Genomic DNA, 20,450 nt, shown 5'->3' on the forward strand with positions numbered 1-20,450 from the left:
TAATATGAGAATGAATCATAGCTTTCCAAAGACCTTTCAGACAGAGAGAAATGAGTCCCCAATATCACTCAGTATCTTCCCTGCACACTGAGGTATAATAGTCTCAGACATTTTAGATTTTACATGGAGAAATATGTTCCTCCTCATATAAAAAAATTAAAGATAGGTGGCATCAACCCATCTGTATTTGGTCTGTCTTATATGTATATATATGAATATAAAAATGACAATTAAATATAATCTAGTTTCTGAGCAAATTCATGCACGTGTCTCGTCTAATATTTGCACTGTTTAAAGTTACACCTGAGCTGTGATATTAAACAAAATGGAATAAAAGAAATAAAGCAAAAAATTGACAACATGCATATTATACAATATAAAAGGTATAAATATACAATATAAAAGTAGATTGATATACTTTTATCTTGTTATTTATACAGTATTAGTGCGATAAATAGAATATTCTGGATTAGAGACCTCCTCCACGCGCACCCCTCCACACAGCCAAAGAAACCGGAAGAAGTTTAGCGGCACTTCCGGTTGCTACAGCGTAAAGATGTCGCCGTCCTTATTTAATTTTGTCGACGCTAAAGACAAATTTGCGGTGAGAACTCGCAGAATTGCTTTTCTTTATCAAAGCGCGTGTTTTAGTGCACCGTGTGTCGTGATTAAAGTCGTAGCTAAGTAACGGGCTTGTTACTGCAAGTTACTGATCGTTCTTGTTCTTTTAGTGTTCCCATGGCAGGTAGCAAATGCTAGCAAAGCTAACAAAAACGCTATCTTAACGATGCATTTTCTCTCATAAATGTTCTCTCCGTCCCTCTCACACACCCGCAGACGTCCGCCAAACATGCCCTTGCTTGTAAAACCGGCAAGCAGTTGGTCAGTGTTTTCAACCAGATGCCTGGGAAGTAAGTAACAAGCTAATGTTAGCTTAGCCTGTGAACAAGTAATATGCCTATCAGTAACGTTAGTTTAGCCAATCATGAAACATCTGTTCACGTATGTGTTTCGTCTGTTTCAGTGAGTCAGAGAAGAAGACCACCCTTGACCAGGCGCTGAGGGGTGTTCTTGGAGATCAGATAGTAAGTAAATTAGCGCTCATCAACTGGAAATCAAACCTCTTCAAAATAACCTTGCTGTACGTGAAAACCTGAAATTGGTGCGTTTTGGTCTCCAGGTTGAACAGAAGGCGAGCTGTGATGACTACTTGTCTCTTATCTATCTGAGTATTGATGCCGTTACAGAAGGTATGTTACACCAATTTGCAGAAATCATAATAATGAATGGAGTACATTCAAATTGGCCATCTCAAATGGGATTACGTGACACTACATATGATCTGTATTAATCTGGTTATAGTAAACTTCCAGCTGTTTACCTTCTTGTACACAAGAAAGACACACACGTGCTGTATGATGATTATCTGAACTGTATGATGGTCTTCTGAAATGATAGAAAAGATAAAATATGCTTTACACTAAAACAGAACTGAGACATAAGAAGCTGTATATACACAAGCTATACCCACATGACCAACATGAGGTTAAGCTTAAATTTTATCCTCTTCACATTTATCAATGAGGCCCTTTATGTGTCATAAATTCAGTTCTGACCAGGGCTTCTGTTACTAGTCCATGTCCCCTGAAGCCCAGGTGGACTGTATATAAACTGCTCACAGGTCAGTTAAAACCACTATCAGACAGACCACCCTGTACTAATGGGTGTTCAGCTCAGCCCCAGGTTTAGGGAAAAACATTTCTGATTAAGTATTTGCAAAGTGTTTACTTAACTGTTTATGTGGAGGAAAGCTTGGAGAAATCTTGCTCAGCTCACTCAAAGCTTGACACTTTAGCTGATCAAGCTTTTGCTGTCTTGTCTTGCTCTTCGTGTAGGTATCTGTTCTGCTACGACTCCTTTCATTCTGCTGGGAGATGTGCTGGACTGCCTCCCTCTCGACCAGTGTGACAAAATATTCTCTTTTGTCGAGGAGAATGTTTCCACCTGGAAATCGGTTAGTAAGCTGGAGCCTCTCAGTAAAAGCAGTTGAAGTGTTTCTCCACCATGATATCGATCATGTGATCATTGTGTTTGCACTGTCTGTTTTCTCAGAACTCTTTTTACACTGCCGGGAAGAACTACTTGTTGAGGATGTGTAATGGTGAGATGATATTTCCTTGTTGTTGAAGAACGAAACCTTTTATGTTTAAATGGGATAGCTGTTTGTAACCCTCCCCTCAATCTGTGTAGATCTTTTAAGGAGGCTGTCCAAATCTCAGAATACCGTATTCTGTGGGCGAATCCAGCTTTTCCTGGCACGTCTCTTCCCTCTGTCTGAAAAATCAGGTAGGAGCAGCGTTTGTGTTATCTTTGAACGAATAAGACGAAATCAATTCCGACCCCGTCCGATTTCATTTTTTTATGTACTGCTGTGTGCGTTTATTCCAGGTCTCAATCTACAGAGCCAGTTTAACCTGGACAATATTACAGTGTTCAACAGAAATGAACAAGAAAGCACTCTCGGCCAGAAGGTGAAGTGTCCACATCTGATGATGACTGTGAGATTTGTACATTTAATCTGAAACCTTGAGTTAAATGTTATTTTATGGTTTCATGTTAATAGCAAACAGAAGAGAAGGAGGATGGTATGGAGGTGGAGGAAGGGGAAATGGGAGAGGATGAGGCTCCTGCACCATGGTATGTGAAGGTGTTCTCAGTAAAGTTTGTCCACGTGTTCTTGATTTACGTGACACAGCTGTTTTTAAGATTGTGTAAACTGAGTCAAACTTTACTTTCAGTTCCATCCCAATTGACTACAACTTGTACAGAAAGTTCTGGACGCTGCAGGACTACTTCAGGAACCCTGTGCAGTGTTACGATAAATTCTCTTGGATGACTTTCCTGAAGGTAACGCACCCGATCACAAAACCATGGGGATTTTTTTTCTCTACTGCTCTCCATTTGTCACATCATCACAAACACCAAAGGGCAACCCTGATTCAGTTTGGACGCAATGTAAAACTTAAATAAAAACAGATTTCAATCATTTGCAAACAAACTATGTTTACTGATAACAGCTTTATGAAGTGTTCCTGAGCTCATGTAGTAATATCTGTTATACAATCATGTGTTCACAAAGTGGTGAACCTCGCTCCATCCTCGCTTCTGAACGGCTGAGCCTTTCCAGGATGCCCCTTTCATACCCAGTACCAGCATCCCAACTTTTTTTTTTTTTTGGCATTGGGACTGATGCTACATAATGACTCCCTGCTGACGTGAATTTCTTTTTGTTGAGCACAGTTCTCAGATGAGACCTTGGCAGTGTTCAAGAGCTACAAGTTGGATGACATGCAGGCCTCTAAGAGGAAGCTAGAGGAGCTGAGAGCATCTGGAGGAGAGCATGTTTACTTTGCCAAGTTTCTAACAAGTGAGAAGGTGAGAAAACCTTTATCCAGCTTTGAGACTTTGTAAAGGCTGGATGAGCTGGCATAGAAGTCTCATTTAGTAATATAATGTAGATAAGAGTTTGACTGTACCACACAGTTTTTATGTTCTTAAATGTATTTCATAAATGGAATCTACGTTGAATGTGTTTATTTGTATTTATGCTAGTAAAGAATGATAACCCTCCAAAGATATGGGAGGCACATGACCTAATTTCCTCTTCTCTTATCTTCATCTCCAGCTCATGGACTTGCAGCTCAGCGACAGCAACTTCCGGCGGCACATTCTCCTGCAGTACCTCATCCTCTTCCAGTACCTGAAGGGTCAGGTCAAGTTCAAAAGGTGACGCACGTCTCTGCTCGGACCTCGTAGGACAGCGGACACACTTTATTTGGGTTGATGAGTTATCATTTGTTGGTGGGTTCATGTTTTGTATTTCTTTGTCCCCGTACAGCTCCAACTGTGTTCTGAATGATGATCAGACTACGTGGATTGAAGAGACGACTAAACTGGTCTATCAGGTCAGTCCTAAGTCACAATGATAAATAATAATAAAGAAGTGTGCCTCACTGTCTTTCCATGATCTTACCTGTTTTCTGTTAAGATAAGCCAATGACGATTTGTTTTGAGTTCTAAGATAAATGTCATTTGGACAGTCTTCATTTTTCTAGGCGTTTTATTGACCTGTATTCATTTGGAAATGTTCTCTTAGCTGCTGAGAGAGATCCCTCCTGATGGAGACAAGTTTGCCACCATGGTTGAGGTAAGACGTGCTTTGGGAATACTGTTATTAAATATTAAATGAGGCCCATCTGCGCTCACTCACCTTCTATCAAGCGTCCCCGAACATTAGTGACGCTAGAAATGTTTCTCACGTTTGACAGCATATCCTCAACACAGAGGAGAACTGGAATGGCTGGAAAAATGAGGGATGCCCGAGCTTCGTGAAAGAAAGGTACAAAAGTTAATTATTTGATTGATCTGTCCGTTTTTGTATTAAAACCATGTGGTGTGTGAGCGTGAGCCAGTATGACTAATTGACAGCTTGTTTCCTCTTTTTACAGGACAGTAGATGACAAACCCAAAAGACCCACCAGGAAGAGACAAGCTCCAGAAGACTTCCTTGGAAAAGGGCCAGACCGCAAGATTTTCATGGGAAAGTATGTGCTCTAATCCAGCTGCTTGGTAGCTTAGGGAGTGTTTTTTTTCTTTGATATTAAAGGACCAGTGCGTAGGATTTAGTGGCATCTAGTGGTGAGGTTGCAGATTGCAAGACCCCTCAACCATCCTCTTCTAAGCATGTCGGAGAACCAGGCTGCGAAAAATGCAAAAAACGGTGTGCATTTGTTTGTCTACGGTATTGAATGTGATCATATGTCTACCATTGTTTTCTGAGACGGTTATCATACTGTGGAAATCTCTTACTGTTGCGTTTACTTCCATAAATAAAGCTCTTGTGTGTGTTTTTGTTAGTGATGAGTTGACTCGACTGTGGAATCTGAACCATGACAACATGGAGGCCTGCAAGTCAGACAGCAGGTCAGTGGGTCACAAAACTACACACTTTATATACTGATTTGTCTGGTTCATATACATCAGATTTTTAATTTTTTCATATCGGATGTGTTTCATCCAGGGAGTTCATGCCATCACTGGACGAATTCTTTGCGGAGGCCATTGAGCAGGCCGACCCTGCTAACATGGTGGAGGACGAGTACAAGTAAGTTTGCAAGTCCCAAAAAGCTTTTACCCAAAAGAGCATCACTGGCTTCATTCCCAGTTTCCTGTGTGTGTGTGTGTTTGTGTAACTTCTTTGATTCTTCCTGCAAACCAACACAGGGTTGTGCGGAACCCAAACTACGGCTGGCGCGCTCTGAGGCTGCTGTCCAGGAGAAGTCCACACTTCTTTCAGCCAACGAACCAGAAGTTCAAGAGCCTGGCAGACTACCTCGACAGCATGGTTAGCAAGCTAGCCAAAGAGCTGCCGGTGAGGATTTTTTTTTTTTCCTTGTGCATGATGGTCACAAAAGCTTTCTGCAAACACTGACATCTTCAATTTTCATCCGACACATGCAGAAGGACATTCCCTCTGAAGAGATCAAGACAGGAGAAGAGGATGACGACGATAACGGAGACAATCTTCTCAAAGACAGCAACGACAGTGAGTTTGAATGGTCATGTATTCAACGCGACACCTCGTTTAGACCAGTATTAACTAGTTTTCTTTCATATTCATGTTTTTGACACAGGTACGTATGTTGAGGAGATATCTTGAATTCATACTTTTCTCTATGAATATATGAGCATTTATTTTCACCCCAACTTTTATCAATTATCTCTCTTCTCAACATATCCTGATTTATCCTTCCCTCAGCTTGACCTCTGTATTTTTTACGTGCTGGTTTTGCAGATTATATCACGTCATCCTCCACGTATCCGCTCATGTCCATCCTTTTTAGATCAAGAGTCTATTTTTATCCTCCCTATTGTGTCTGTCCTTCCAGGTCCGAGCATACAGAGCAAGATGGTGACGAACCAGCAGATGGATGACATAGCAGCCAAACTGGGCGCAAAGTGGAAGACGCTGGCTACACATTTGGAGATGAAGGCGGCAGAGCTGCGGGAGATCGAAACAGACAGTGAAGATGTTGACATGCAGGCCAAACTGCTGCTCGTCGCCTGGCAGGACAGAGAGGGAACACAAGCGACGGTGGACAACCTGGTCACAGCTCTCAATGCTGCAGGATTCTCACAGATTGCAGACGGCCTCAATGAGGCGTGAAGTAGATTACTCTTTACTTACATAACCCGTACCGCCATTACATTGTTGCAGCATCCTTTTTTCATACCAAAAACAAATGGAGACTAAAATTTTTGTATGTAGTGTAGGTTGACACAAGTTTTTTCACTGTAGAAAACCAATAAATGTTTTTTCCTAATAAACCTCTTGTAAGACCATTCAATTAAAAGAACCTCACATTTTGGTATAACAGTTTATTTTCACCACCTATGAAAAGCGATCCGTCAATAACTTATTACAGAGTGGTGATGGTTAGGTCTTACACATTGTGGCAGAGTGATCAGGAAACCTGCAAGGAGAAACAAAGTGAAGCGTAGCATTTTTAAACCGTACAGATGTCTGAAATCAGTGTCGGCGAGAACAATGTTCAAGGCTTGTCGAGTAAACCATCACAGTTGAATCTCAAGTCTTTATTTAACTGCACACAGTTCACCACAAGGGCAACCTGTTCTGAACTGGTTCCCCACACGCTTCCCCCAAAAAAGCATTAGTGAAGATTTGGCAGTAAGAACCTCATCTGTCAATGCGTTCGAGAACAATTCCAGGAGATGATGCGAGCCAAGCACTTAAGAAAAGACCTGAGATTGAACCCAAATTTCCCAGCGGGCCAACAGGTGAACAAGGGCAAGTCTTTACAGTGTTGCGTGAAAATCTCCATGATACATCTGAGAAGATACAAGCCAGAATGTCGAGGACAACAGCTTGGCTAGGCATGTTTGTATAAGTCGATTAAATGACTAAAGAGAAATATTTTGCTTTTATGATATGAGCACCTTATCAAAGGCTTTAAAAAATATACAATGTGTATAAAACATTTAATGAAACTGCAGAGCTAGACTTAAAAACCTCTTTCAAGGATCCAGTCCAGAGATTGCCGCTCGTCATATCTCCACTTTCAAAGCCCACTATGGTTGAATATTTAACACCGTTTGACAGAATTTGTTTTACAAGCATCCGAGTCGGTTACAAAAACAAACAAACAAAAAAAAATTAAGGTCATCAAATCTTTAAAGACACCAGTTTTACTGCACATCCATGCAGACAGTGCTTGGAAATGGCAATTTGTATGTATGTTGGATGTTGTCTTTGTCTTCTAGGCAATCTTCCACAGTTACTGTTCCTCTTCAAGTATTTCCAGCCGCCGGGGACCGTACAGTAGAACGTATGCTATATGCCAGTCTCCGCCACCGGACAGTCGCAAGATATCCTCTGGAGACACCACACTCACTTTGTCATCATCAAACTTGACCCACTCATCTAACGGAGGCAGAGACCACAGCAGGAAGAGGAAACATTCAGTTCCTGAACATCTGCGCACACCGAGCATGAAGCTCCTGTCGGCTTTTATCATTCGTGACTGACACATACGTGCTGAACACAGTGCGGTGTGAAACTGTGCTTACCTTCTTTCCTCTTGACCCATCCCACGTAGTGTCCTGATGAGCTGGAGCGGCCTTGGTGTGTCAGCACAGCCTGCAGGTCGTAGTAGCCACTGTTGTTGGAACCAATGTCTGCAAGAGAAACAGCAGTGTGTTACAGTTCCCTCATGTTGGCTTCTAACTGACTGAAATGGGGAAAGCCACTCTCATATGCCATTACCCTGCAGTGCAGTGCTTGGGATTGCTTCACATTCAATTGTGACCTTTGCTAAGTGTAAGTGAAACATGCAATACTATCAGCCTTTTCAATAATAGATTCACGGCTGGATGAAATACATTACATGAAAAATGGTGACAGTGACATGTTTTTTTGCAGTGTTTTTTTTTCGTGTAGATTCCCGCATTAAAAAGTGTACAGAGGGTGTCAGTGTCATGTCCCAACATACCATCAGAGAATGAAAAAGGCTCATATTTCACTTCTTTCGCTGCCTCTGGCTTCTTCACCAACTGACGCGACAAAAAAAGGAGAGCATTGTGAGACGCTGCGCAGGATTATTTATGGTCAAAGTGGGAGCTTTCCTGCTTCTAATGTAGGCTTGAATGGTAGGAAGGCAATAAAAATAAAAAGGCTCTAAATCAGCCTCACCTTTTGCTGCTGTTTCTCTAGCTTCTTGTCCTCGACCTCCTTAAACTTTGACCTGATTGGCAGCATTTTCTCCTGGAGCTCTGCGGTGCACAGCTCATAGACGTCCAGCATGAGCGGGAACTTGACATCCTTCAAAACAACAGACAATATGTTAGACCTAGAAGTAAACAAGCAATTAGAGAGAGCCCTGTTATAAATGAGAGATTACTGAGGACAAACCTTAAGGACTTTTGCATTGACGGACTCCTTCTCTTTGTAGAAAAATCGGACCATTTGAACAGTCAAGTAGGCAGGCAGACGGCTCAGTTTTGACTAGAGGGTTAAGAGGATGATTTCAGAGGGTAAATACATTTTAATCTCACGTCTACAAAAACAGCAGCAGACTTCTTACTTACAGATTTTATATACAGGGCATTTCTTTCCAAGGATGTAGACATTTTTGTGATTTCTTCCTGCAGTCTCTGGAGAGAGAAAACAGGCAGAAACATGAATTTGACGTAGGTATGTTGTATGCGTTGCTTTACCTCTGGCTAAACCTGGACAAACATTAAACCTCCATGTACAGTTTTAAATATCCAGACAGTGACAGTTTTCAATGCATTTACTCAGCTGCGTTTACATACCAGCCTCAGTCCTGTTGCAAGGTACTTGACTTCTTGGTTGATGAAGCAACTGAGCTGGAGCTGGCTTTCCTTGCCCTTGATTGGCTCCTCGTCCTCGGACTCTGTGCATTTCATTCTGAACAGGAGAGTTGAGGAAAAGCCGAGCAGAGTCACTCAGCTGGGTATGACTTCAACACAACGGTGACACCACACACCGCTGTTTGTGACCTGAGCTTTCAGAGTCAAACCATACTGAACAAAGAAATAAACAGGAGAAAGATGTGATCAACAAAGACAGCAAGGATACGTAGTTTCAAATTCTACGCCGAAATACTGGTCGATGAAGTTCTTCTTCGTAGAGGCAGAGGCAGCGCCGCTCTCAGAGTCGGTCTGTAGATTGAAATACAAAATGCAGAAATGGAACATGTTATTCGTCATCGACTAACTTATGAAAGTAAAAGAAACATTTAACGATTTACCTCCATGGGAGTCTCTGGCTCTAGTGGCTCCAGCTTTTGCTGAAGCACCCTCATCATCTGCAGCCAGCATTCGTTGGCATCCTGAGAGAGAGAGAGAGAAAAACCAAAACACACAATGTCAAAAAAATGTAGGTCCATGACACACACAGCATAGATGGCACAGCTGTGTCCATTTCAGAGACAGTCAGTGTGGTGAAGAGCTTCTCACCTGCTGGAGGTACTGTCCCTGGTCCCCCTTCTCAGCAAACTGTGGAAAGGCCATATGAAGGAACTGCAGCAAAATGATGGGTGGGAGGCTAGATGAGGTCTTCTCCATGGTCTCATACAAGTCACGAAGAGCTGAGAACACAAAGATAAATGCATATTTATTTTATATGCATTAGTAAGTCATTAACACATGCCTGTGAACTCACAACAACTGAATGTGCCCAATACCTGCTGTGATGTACTGTGATGGCGCATTTGCTCCTGAAGATCGCAGGGCACCTGAATACCTGAAGGAGGGGGATGATTTCAGCAAAGTCACAGAAACAACAGCAAAAACCAGGGAGGAGAAAAACACACTTTTTAAGTGAAAGTCAAAAAGCTGTTTTCAAGCAATGCATTTCAACAACGTAGACACATAAACACAGCATCTATTTACATTCAGCATCTTAAACTTCTGAATTTATTCTGAGCAGAACAGCAGAAAACCCACCTTCTGAGGGCAGTTTTGAGCTCTGGCACAGAGCGCAGACACTGCACTGTGGCGTTCATGTAACAGGTGTTGCCCAAGTTGGTCAACCCACAAGGCAGCTCCAACTAAAAATGACAAGAGTGGGATGAGTGTTCAGTATTGTTAACTGTCATTTCATCCACTCCCAATAAGATGGATGTTGGTTCTTAACCACAGCTTTGTAGAAACTGTTCACAAAACATGCTGTTATCCCCCACATTATGTTTCCATTGAAAAGGCTTGTTTTAATTTAGATCTTTAATTACGGCATCCCAGAGTTTCCCTGAGTGCTCAGCAGTTACAGTGTGTCATCCAGCTGTGAGAACCTCCCAACGCATGAAATAATTATATTTGGGAGGATTTCAAAGAAGAGCAGGCATTGTCAGAGTCAATCAAATCAGCCACTCTCTTTCCTGTTAAAACAGGGCTCTTTGCCATGAAGAATTGACAATTTCCTCACTGACATGAAACTGCAGCCCAACCAGTATCAACAGAATCGAGTGACACAGCAGTTTGTAGTTCATATGCGTTTAAAGTCCACGAGCACAATTCCTCCGCAATTGAAATGCTTTGTAAGTCTCGGCATAAATTCATGATAACAACAGACACCTTCCTGACTGTAACTTAATTTGCTGAGGTACATTTCTTTCAGACAAACACTGATCTGATGCAGCTTCTCATTTTAAGAAGCTGATGTTTCAAAAGGGGTGGACACAGTATATCTACTTTATTATGTTCTCTACTTCGTAAACACATTGAGGAAAACACAATCAATTGACCATGTCAATGCAGAAAACAGCAATTATCATATTTGTTTTCGCCGTACTGGTAATTTTCAGTCTTACTCACCGCTGAGGCCAGCTGCTCCTCAGTCATGTCCTCCACAAACATGGGCCGGACAGCAGGCTCCTCAGGCAGGGCATCTGCTGAGCCCATCATCAGCAGAGTCATTCCCTACAAGAAGAATAGAACATTCACTAACTTGTCTGGTAAAATGCACTGAGTAGTATAGCTCTGTGAACTAAGAAATGCTTGTTATACACATCCAAACACAGCTTAAATACTCACATTTTTCAGTTTAATGTTGCCCCACTCATCATCCTACAACAGAGATAAAACATTGGTTAGCCTCTTAAAAACACATGAAGGATAGGGCCCCTTAAACCGCCAGGCACTGTGCTGTACTGTTGCCTGGCTAGACAGGCAACACTTGTTAGTATGATCAACTGATTGCTGGTTTAGGTCTTTTTCTGGGATTTCACAGCATTGACAACCCAATCCTTTAACAAAAGAAAACCTGCAGCACAGTAGCTCTTCCCCATGCATCTCTGAACCAGATGCTTGAGTGCTGTTCATACCTTCAGAGTGCCTCCCTTCACCATGACCTTCTGTCTGTCTGGCTGGACTCCTGTCAGGGCAAAGAGCTGAGCCTTGAAAACCATGGGTGGTTCCTCAGTGTTCAGCTCCACTGCATCAAACTTCTCTTTGCCCCATTTCACATTTACTGAAGAAAAGGACAACAAAACAGAGGAATGGCACATACCCACACGTTAACTTTCCAGGGTGAATGTTGGTAAGCACCATAACTTTGTCGAAGTGCTGCCATGTATGACACAGCATCCAGTTAGCAACAATAAAATACTCCATGGTATCACGCAGCCACAACCAAACTGTCGAGATAAATGCACAAAGTGAAAGCGAATATAATGCTACAGCTTCCAATGTAATCAGGTAAAACGACTGATTAGACATTTTAGATACCGGTGTAAGATTACTTTGATGTTAAAACGGCAAACTCGTGTTCTATAAGCATTGTTTGTCTCCAAAAAGCCGCAACTGCAGCCAAAAGCTTATTAAGTGTACACTCATGATTTGGCTAACTTGGTTAGCAAGGCTACCTATGCTAATAAAAGGCATGATTCTGTTAATTTTGCACTGATGCAAAATTAGAGAAGTACGTGGCTTAAACTAACAAGAATACAATTAAAGTGGCTAAGTTGTGCTGATAAACAGTGGTTTCAAAGAACTACTGAAACCACCTCACTAAACGTCAACTGTTACTTAGCTAACGTAGCTAGCAAACACTTAGCTGCAGTAGCTACTTTCTGGTTTGTCAGATGACTGTTAGCATAGCCGGTTTCACCAAACACATTCTGTAAACTCCACGAACAGACAGTAACACAGTTAAAGCTGGTAACACTTTCGTATGTTCCCCTGTCTCGAAATATTGTTTTTGTGATGACTTCACCAGTGGCCTAACAAGCCTAACAGACAGCCTACTACCGTTAGCATGCAAACTGCATATCATGCTAAAGCTAGCTAAACTAGCATGCTAAACGCAATTTACGTTATTGCACAAAAACACGTGTAAGCGTTCGTGTTTTTATTGTCTTTCTCGATGTCAGTGAATGTGTTGAATTAAAACAGCATCATACCTGTAAACACCGGCATATTTGGCAACCTTTTACTTCCTCAACTCTTTATTTTTTCCTGTTTCAATCCACCGGGGCGCGAATGAAGACTTGGCTAGTTCTCAGTCTGAACTTCATTCAAACAGAATGACGCTGCAACAACACGCTGGGAACTTATCGATGCGCTCTGACATCTGCTTGCCATCCTGCCGCATGCAACGCACGCAGACTACACACACCCAGCGTCTCTGCACGAATTATTCTGCCACATTAATTACAGTATTTGTGACTCAGGCTTGTTGATACTGAGGTTTGTTCTCTCCGAGGAGTTAATAGTTTCCCCACCACATCACATCTCATGTCAGCCTGTCTATCCCTGTTACTGATGGATAGATGAACCAGCTGAGGAACCCCTGGGCAATAATCAACTCCTAGGCCCCCATTCCTCCCATTGGCAGTGTAGTATGTTTACAGTTTTTCTACACTGAAATACTACCTTGATAAACAATAACCACGGTAATTTCATTAAACATCAATTCATTTGGAATATGCAACATCTAAGCATAAAGAAATAATGGTCTTAAAAATAGATTTTGACACATGGAACCTCTTAAGACAGGGCTTCAAGACTAGAAAATAATACCACAGGGCCCTTAACAAGTCAACTGTTATTGTGCTTCTGTACTACATAGTTCCAAATTCTCAATTAAATTAACACAAACCAGCTGGCAAAGTAAGCCTGAGGCTTTTGGTAATCCAGGTTTGGGATGGTCCCATGTGCAGCCTGATAATAAAAACATGAAACCTGTGACAGTATCTGTAGTGACAACTAGTATACAATGAATGATAAAGATATGTTTATTGACATATCCATCAGTGCGGACTCCAATGCAATTAACCATGCAAATTATCCAAGACAAGAGTAGATCATAGTTCCAGTGCTTTTTTTTTTTTTTAACTGAACAAAAAGTTACAAATAAAGAGATTGCGGAGGTATTCCATAATCCTTATGTCTCTCTCATTATATACACTGTGGGGGGTTTGCATTAACGGGACATTACCGTGTTAGAGAAACAACTTGTAATTGTTAACAATGACAATCGTTGACACAGGTAGGCTCGATTTAGGTACACCATCCCGAAATTTGTCATGTGATATGAACTGAGTCTGGGGACTTTGTTTTGACACGCTAACTCTATTGCAATGTGTCCATAAAGAGGTAATCTAATATATATATTTTATATACTCAAACCAGAGAAAAGAAGTTCTGATAAAACCACAAATGTGTGGCTATTTCTTAAAAAATAAATGATGGAAGAGTTAAGATTTGTCTTGTTTTGGAGAAGAAGAAAAAAAAAACAAACAGATATGGCAGTAAAATCAATGTCCAAACGTTAAGGCACTAGGTGGGCCAAATGCTACACCTGTTTAGTCTTCTACAAATAATTTACAATTCAAACAGTGCAGTTTTACATTTGTTAACTTAATGTTTTCCTTTTGAACCATTTATCTATGAATCAATGTAAGGCAATACATTACAAAAAATAAACAATACAACAATACAGAGACAATGTACCAAATAAACAGAAAAAAAAAAAAAAAAATCAATTAAGTTTTAGGACTCCTATATGCCATTATAGTGGAATTTTCCTTATGGCTTGGAGCAATAAAAATAATTATAATAATAAAAATAATGCATAGATTTAAATGATGATCTTGCATGCTCCTCACTTAATACGCAAAACATCTAATACTCATGTCCCGATACTCTGTCCCAAACCTGATAAGTGACTTGCAGAGTGATAACAATAAAGGCAAAAAGGCCAGAGATATTAGATGAAGGCATCAGTCTCTTTTTTTTTTTAAGCTGGAAACAGAAGTATGCTTGCATTTAGCTTGAGTATCTGTCAGGTGGGGGAAGAAATTACAAAATAGATATTCATTTTCCACCCCTGAGACACAACCACTCACTGCAGATCTGCAATCCCTGTGTGACAGTACCTTAAACTCAACACGCACTTACAGGAGTCCCAGCAAAACCCCCTTTTACCTTCCCATTTCCATCGTAACTGTCATATAAAATGAAACACAGAATGTCTCCATGACACGAGTCCCTCTGTCGGTCCACTGTCCAACTTTAGTTCAAGACGAGTGCGCCATCTTCTGGTGGAGATGGAGAGCTGCAAGTTTGTCGAGCTGGATGACGGTTATCTCTTGAACGTGGAAAGGTGGCGGAGGGGGGGTATCAGGCCTCTTAATGTCCGTGATGCCTTGTGTCTTACATGTGTTGCAATTTTCCAGCGCTGGCTATTCATCGATATATTTTTTCAGTTGAATGAATTTTTCATTTAATACAGGTTTCTCCATTTTTGAGGATGAGGAAGGAGAGAAAGTTTAGAGTCCAGAAAAAAATCCAAACGGTTCAGACGGTTAGCTGAAAGACAGAACAGAGACAGGTGTCCAGTAAAAGAAAGACACAATATCCTTACTTTGGTTAGTAACCCAATCTAAGTCGACATACAACAGAAAGGCTGGTTTACAGACACTGCAACACCGTTAACACCTCTGCATCATGTTTGACAAGTAATGTAGAAATCCTTTACACATGGAGGTGCATAGTAAGTCTATAAGTTAGTGTCTGACCCCAAAAACACATTAGTGCCAATTAGAAAAAAAAAACCCAAGTGTCAACTGGAAAGAGCCCAGGAGTCAACCAACCAACCAACCAGAAGTGTCTCGTGTTAGAAACACAATTAATAAATAGACAAGTTTAAAGCTGTGAAGTCTAAAAACAAAAACAAATCAACACTTTCTGAAGAAGTTCCTGTCAACAAGTGCTGGATGTTGTGTCTGCTGCTTGGAGGCTGGACTGCGCTCTGCTACAACACAGGAGACAAACAGCAGGTCACGCGACTGACCACATTTCAGCCCACCAGATGGGAAAAAACGAGACTTCTGACTGCAGCACACCCACACTTACTGCCCAAAACAACATTAGAGTGCCTCATTGTATGTCATGCAATTATCTCAGCAGAAAACGTCTAAAAAGCCTAAAAAGCATCAGTCACAAATTGTCGAGTTACCTCAGTTTTCCTGTATTGCTTTTAGGGTTCTTGCGGAAGGACTGGTTTGGTCCAGAGCGAGTGGACATGGAGCGAGGTGAGGCTCGTGAAAATGTGGATGGTGGGGTCTTAGGGATCTTCTTTCCAAGGTGGCCGATCCATTTCTTCTGCTCATCTTGGGTCAGGGCCAGCAGGAGCATGTCCCGGGCAGAGGTCACATCGTAGTTTACTGTAAAGGAAGGCACGAGGTGTTTACAGATTAACAATCAATTCTGACAAACGTGACTCAAAGATGGCCGCTAAAACAAAAAAAAAAAAAGACATTTTCTTGCGTAACCAACAGTCCAAAACCTAAACATATCCAGTATTTTCAATATTCAGCGTGCTAGCTAGTTAACATGGATGTAAACAACACAGGGTTTAAAACTAAAATAAAATACAAATCCGCTTGTAAATGTTACAAGGAGAAAAATGCCTTAAAAAAATACAATGTTTGCTCATCATTACAGCACTTTACCTTTGCAAGGAGCAATAACATCCTCCTTTTTGTCGAGGTGGTCTTTGTGGCACTTGACGTGGCAGCGGCGACACTCCAGTGCCGGGGGCGGCTTGAAGACGTGCCACAGAGGCTTGGCGCAGGCCTCACAGTTGGAAGGGAAGTGATATAGCGTGGGGATGAACTCGTGGCCTTTGTGTGGGAGACAGTTGGTCTTGTCGCCCTGAGGGACCGTCTCCATGTCCGCCTCCTTCCTGCACTCTCCCTCGTTGGCATACAGAATCTGAATACAGACGGAGGGCCACGTCAAAACAAATCTGAGCTAAAATAAGCTTTTTCTGAGGCCGAGCAGAGCTTCACACGATCAGATTTGACATTCTGACATCAGAAGTCCAGGCTGAATGCAAATATGCAAGAAATCTGTATGACAGGAAGTAGCCTCCAACCTGGAATATCCTTGGAATCTCTTCCGTCTCAGCTCGGTACACGTCTCCTTGTGTGACTGGTCTCACATGAAACAATTTGCTATACAAGAGGGCAGAAAATTAGCAATTACACATCACGATTACATTTACAACACGACCTCTGCGGACAGACGGGAATGACACTTACTCGATATCTAGTACCATTGAGGGGCTGGACTGTTCCTTATCCTGCTCATCATTGTAGAACAGAATCTTCTTACTGCTCACCACCACATACTGCAAAGAATGAAAGGACAATGAGAGGAAGGCGGATTATTACCCTCAAGGGGTTGGCAGCATTCTCAGCGAAGCATAACAGACTTCAAAACAATGCAAGTGTACAGAGGAAGCGCCAAATAAACACGACATACCTGCTTCTTCCATCCGTATCGCTTGATATTAGCACGGTTAGGAATGGACAGCCAACCCTCCAATCTGGATTCTGAAAAGCAGCCCAGACGCAAAGCACAAATTACAAACCCGCGCAGTGAAACGCACTGCAGAAAAAAAAGGCCATGCAGTGTTTAAATCCAAACTCAACTGGGGGGAAAAAAATGAAAAGTTAAGTGACAAAGATCATAATTGTTTCAAAACACCACGCGGAGCCCTCAAGGAGTTCTGCCAGCGTTAAGGTAACTGCACTGGTGATCAGAGATGAGTTTGGATATCCCATGCTGCTGCTGCACACTCCCATGCAGGAGGAGAATATTAAATATGGGTAAGTCCTTCTCACAGCATGTTAATAGAACATGTACAGTTTCATCATTCACAATTATGTTTAAAAAGCTCTTTAATAAGAATTTTGCAGCAGGAATTAGTATTTAATTTCTCTCAATTAGCTTGATCACTCACTCCTTTCATTGAAACAACCATTGTTTGCTTTTAAAATTCTAATTTCAAGTGCATGCAGCTGAAACAACACAAGTTAAATGGGAACAGTGAACTAAGAGGGGCTTGTCTACTACATGTGACACTGTGAGGGAGGTCTTTGTGCCCAAACGAGCAGTACTTCTGGGTGAACATGCTGCAAAAAACAAAAAAAGAAACAAAAAAAAAAGGCCAAAAAGAGTGTTAAGTGTCAAGTGTTTGAAGCACACAGTGCCATGAATCTAAAAGCAGCTTTTTCAGTTTCAAGACACGTTTTGAAAGGTGCTGAGAGTGAGGCGGCAAACCTCACACAGGGTGTAGTCTAGTATGATTGGAAGCTTTGATCTGATGTGGTTATTTTACCGTTAGGGCTGACTACGTGACATTAAGCAGATACAGTACCAGCAGCTTTGCTTAACATCCCGTTAAACTTGGTCTCACAGAGTTTGCTGGTCAGACCGTTCTGACAATTTGAAAAGCTATTTTTCTCTCCACTCCATCAGGCGTCTTTCAAAAGTGTTCCCCCTCCCTCAACAGAGGTGGCTTTCTCACCCCTGGCAAAATAATACTGAAGAAAATCAGAGGCAAAAAGACAAAAAAAAAAACACACGACAGCTGCGGCACAGGCCAGGCAAGAGAGGCTCGTCCACTCAGTTACTCACAGGGGGAAAGGAATAGAAGTTACAAAGATAAGAAGAGCAAGGAGAACCGGCTGGACATGAGGGGAATAAAGAGAGAATGGTTTAACCACAGAAACCAGCATACATGACAACAGACCATAATTCTAAATTAAGATGTGTTAGAAGAGTCATGAATTCTGACCAACTGTTAGTCAATCAATCACTAACTACGGCAGTGTAAACCTAAAACCAAGGGCACAGTCTGTTCAATAGACACCTGATACTATATCTTAAATACACATGAAGTTCCTAACACTGACTCATTACTTTGACCAGCCTAAAAACATAGTTTGATCAACAAACTTGACATAAAAAGGATTTCTTTTGTTTTGGAACCTTATCCAAAAACAAGCTATTCTAACCAAAACCTGGGAAGTCAAGGTTTGCAGAAATCTTACATCTTTCCTACTTGATACATAACTCTTCTACTTTCTTCCTAAAGGCCACAAGATGCAAACAGCATGGCTCACAGAGTCGGCAGGTTGTGTAACATACTTAAAAGTAGCACACAAACGGCACTTTTTCTGCAAATCCCAGACTATTTGGAGACTCTTGAATGTGATTTCCAAGCAGAGGAGTCCTGCATTTGCGTCTCTTATGCATAGAAAAAGCAGCGGCGGCGTCCGGTTAGGCCCCGTGGTGACCCTACCTGCGATGTTGCTGTCCGTCTCATCCGTCTGCAGGCTGGTGACGCTGGAGTTATCCATGCGCTGTTGCAGGTCGTTCAGTTTCTCTCGAAGCTGCTCGATGTCGCTCTCCTTGCTGTCCAGCTGCATTTGCAGCTCGTTGCGATATGTGCATTCCTCTGCCAGTTGCTGGTGGGGGAAAAACCATGAGATTTGAGTTAAAAACAGTGGCACTTCTTTGATTTCAATGGACTCTAGTATCCTCAGACTTCTGAAACTTACCGCCTGCATCTCACTCAACTCCTTCTGGTACTTGATGGCCATGTGGTTAAACTTCTCCTTCTCCTGGTTAAGTTCCAGCTGAAGCTTGCGGTTTTCCTTCTCTTTCTTCCGCAGGTCGGCAGTACTGCCCTTCTTCTTCTGGTCCAGCTTCATGTCCTTGCGGTTCATGATCTCTGCCAGCTTGTTCACCGCCTGATAAATTTAAGTACGTGAAAAGCAGTTGAAAAGCATCAGTCATCACTTGGTTTACCACTGTTTGCAAACATCTTCTGACGTAAAAGGTGCATCTTTACCTGAGTCTTTAATGTGCGCTCTGTGTTGAGGACCTTCTCATAGTTGGCCTTGATTGTATTTGCAATCTCTTCCTTCTGAGCTGCATACTCTGTCAACAAAGAGAGACTCAGCTTTGTAACAACATAATTATAATACAGCAAAAAGACACCGAGGTCAACGAAGGGACAGTACCTTCGTCCTGAGTATGAAGCTTCTCATTTAGCTCAGCCTTCTCTTTGCTGAGGTTCTCCACATCTTTGGTCAGAGTTTTATTGGATTCCTCAAGCTGCAGAGAAGTTTCAACAATATCAACATTATCACTTCTGTCTAATTAAATGTACAATATAACAAACATTGCGGAGGGAGATTATTTAGGTTTTGCTCACCCGTGAAATAGTAGCCTCCTTTTCCCCAACCTCCTGCTTATGTCTAGTCAATGCCTTCTTGTTCTCCTGGCTGAGCTCAAAGTACTGCTCCTCTTGAAGTGCCCGGGCAAGCTGTTCTGATTCGGCCTTGGTCACTGTCAGATCCAGCTGGGCGGACAGGGAGTCCCTTTGTCCAGGATGAAACACAGTTCAAGTTATATAATCATGTCTTTTCAGTTTTATAGCTGTTTTTATCATCAGACCAAAATAAGTTTAGTCAGCTGATAAATAACATATATTTGGGTGGTTAAATCCTGTGAATAGAACGTAGTCTCTTACCTTTCACTGCACAACTCCTGCACCTTTTTATGAGCCTCCTGTACCTGCCGGTTCCTTTCCTCAATCTCCTCCTTTAGTTCCTTGACCTGAGTTTTGTAAAGCGTCTGAGGGAAGACAGACAGATCGTTCAACCAGTGACTTTGACACTAAATAAAGAGCACACTGAGGAACTGAGACTTATACTTACAGAAAAATACTGTTCGGCCTCAAGCTGGTCCTGAAGTTCCCTCATCTGTCCCTCATTGCCTCTGTATTGTCTGTTAACACATCACATTATTTCTTGATTAAATCCAGGTATTTAGCTTACTGCATTCACAAGTTTGAGCACTTTGCAACACTCAGCCAGGCAAACAGAGCCGGCCTCTAAGACCGCCTCTGCAGTAAAATGCAACCAGCGACACATCCAGCAGCACTGGCTGCAGCACTAGCCAGAGGATTAGCAACGGAGTGGATGGAGCTGGACTCAGAGTAAACCCTAATCCTTTGATGTAAACACTGTCGCAGAACAGCTTTGGCGTAG

At 42.0% G+C, this 20,450-nt stretch overlaps 3 protein-coding genes across 4 annotated transcripts in view; 1 reads left to right on the plus strand and 2 right to left on the minus strand.

Moving 5' to 3' along the window:
• Positions 1 to 517: 517 nt before the first annotated feature.
• thoc1 (THO complex 1) lies at positions 518 to 6,385 on the plus strand. The gene is made up of 21 exons (XM_076745143.1): positions 518 to 604; positions 838 to 911; positions 1,025 to 1,085; positions 1,181 to 1,250; positions 1,896 to 2,014; positions 2,113 to 2,161; positions 2,251 to 2,346; positions 2,449 to 2,531; positions 2,624 to 2,697; positions 2,799 to 2,907; positions 3,301 to 3,435; positions 3,686 to 3,786; positions 3,899 to 3,965; positions 4,157 to 4,207; positions 4,329 to 4,399; positions 4,509 to 4,604; positions 4,918 to 4,983; positions 5,081 to 5,164; positions 5,284 to 5,431; positions 5,521 to 5,605; positions 5,949 to 6,385. The coding sequence occupies exons 1-21, from the start codon at positions 557 to 559 to the stop codon at positions 6,224 to 6,226; spliced, it is 1,965 nt and encodes a 654-aa protein (XP_076601258.1). The 5' UTR covers positions 518 to 556; the 3' UTR covers positions 6,227 to 6,385.
• Positions 6,386 to 6,423: 38 nt separating this feature from the next.
• Positions 6,424 to 12,711, minus strand: usp14 (ubiquitin specific peptidase 14 (tRNA-guanine transglycosylase)). Its single transcript, XM_076745144.1, has 16 exons — positions 12,501 to 12,711; positions 11,424 to 11,569; positions 11,134 to 11,166; positions 10,915 to 11,019; positions 10,048 to 10,151; positions 9,786 to 9,844; positions 9,559 to 9,689; positions 9,351 to 9,431; positions 9,179 to 9,261; positions 8,893 to 9,007; positions 8,665 to 8,730; positions 8,489 to 8,581; positions 8,270 to 8,398; positions 8,070 to 8,130; positions 7,648 to 7,755; positions 6,424 to 7,501 (listed from the first exon to the last, which is right to left on the minus strand). Exons 1-16 carry the CDS (start codon positions 12,514 to 12,516, stop codon positions 7,356 to 7,358), a joined length of 1,476 nt encoding a protein of 491 aa, XP_076601259.1. The 5' UTR covers positions 12,517 to 12,711; the 3' UTR covers positions 6,424 to 7,355.
• Positions 12,712 to 13,311: 600 nt separating this feature from the next.
• rock1 (Rho-associated, coiled-coil containing protein kinase 1) overlaps positions 13,312 to 20,450 on the minus strand; it is a 29,052-nt gene continuing 21,913 nt past the window's right edge. Inside the window, exons 21-33 of one of the 2 annotated variants that reach the window (XM_076744896.1) lie at positions 20,118 to 20,187; positions 19,931 to 20,034; positions 19,613 to 19,778; positions 19,419 to 19,512; positions 19,247 to 19,335; positions 18,954 to 19,145; positions 18,695 to 18,860; positions 16,870 to 16,940; positions 16,647 to 16,735; positions 16,481 to 16,559; positions 16,056 to 16,317; positions 15,560 to 15,767; positions 13,312 to 14,910 (exon numbers count right to left, since the gene is read on the minus strand). In XM_076744896.1, coding sequence (XP_076601011.1) covers positions 14,907 to 14,910; positions 15,560 to 15,767; positions 16,056 to 16,317; positions 16,481 to 16,559; positions 16,647 to 16,735; positions 16,870 to 16,940; positions 18,695 to 18,860; positions 18,954 to 19,145; positions 19,247 to 19,335; positions 19,419 to 19,512; positions 19,613 to 19,778; positions 19,931 to 20,034; positions 20,118 to 20,187 — 1,594 coding nt within the window. In that variant the 3' untranslated portion in view covers positions 13,312 to 14,906. Of the gene's footprint in view, positions 14,911 to 15,182; positions 15,356 to 15,559; positions 15,768 to 16,055; positions 16,318 to 16,480; positions 16,560 to 16,646; positions 16,736 to 16,869; positions 16,941 to 18,694; positions 18,861 to 18,953; positions 19,146 to 19,246; positions 19,336 to 19,418; positions 19,513 to 19,612; positions 19,779 to 19,930; positions 20,035 to 20,117; positions 20,188 to 20,450 lie in introns of those variants that run through there. The other variant, XM_076744895.1, reaches the window with a different exon arrangement.

Source organism: Chaetodon auriga, chromosome 12, assembly GCF_051107435.1.
Source record: "Chaetodon auriga isolate fChaAug3 chromosome 12, fChaAug3.hap1, whole genome shotgun sequence".
NCBI classification, from domain to species: domain Eukaryota; kingdom Metazoa; phylum Chordata; class Actinopteri; order Chaetodontiformes; family Chaetodontidae; genus Chaetodon; species Chaetodon auriga.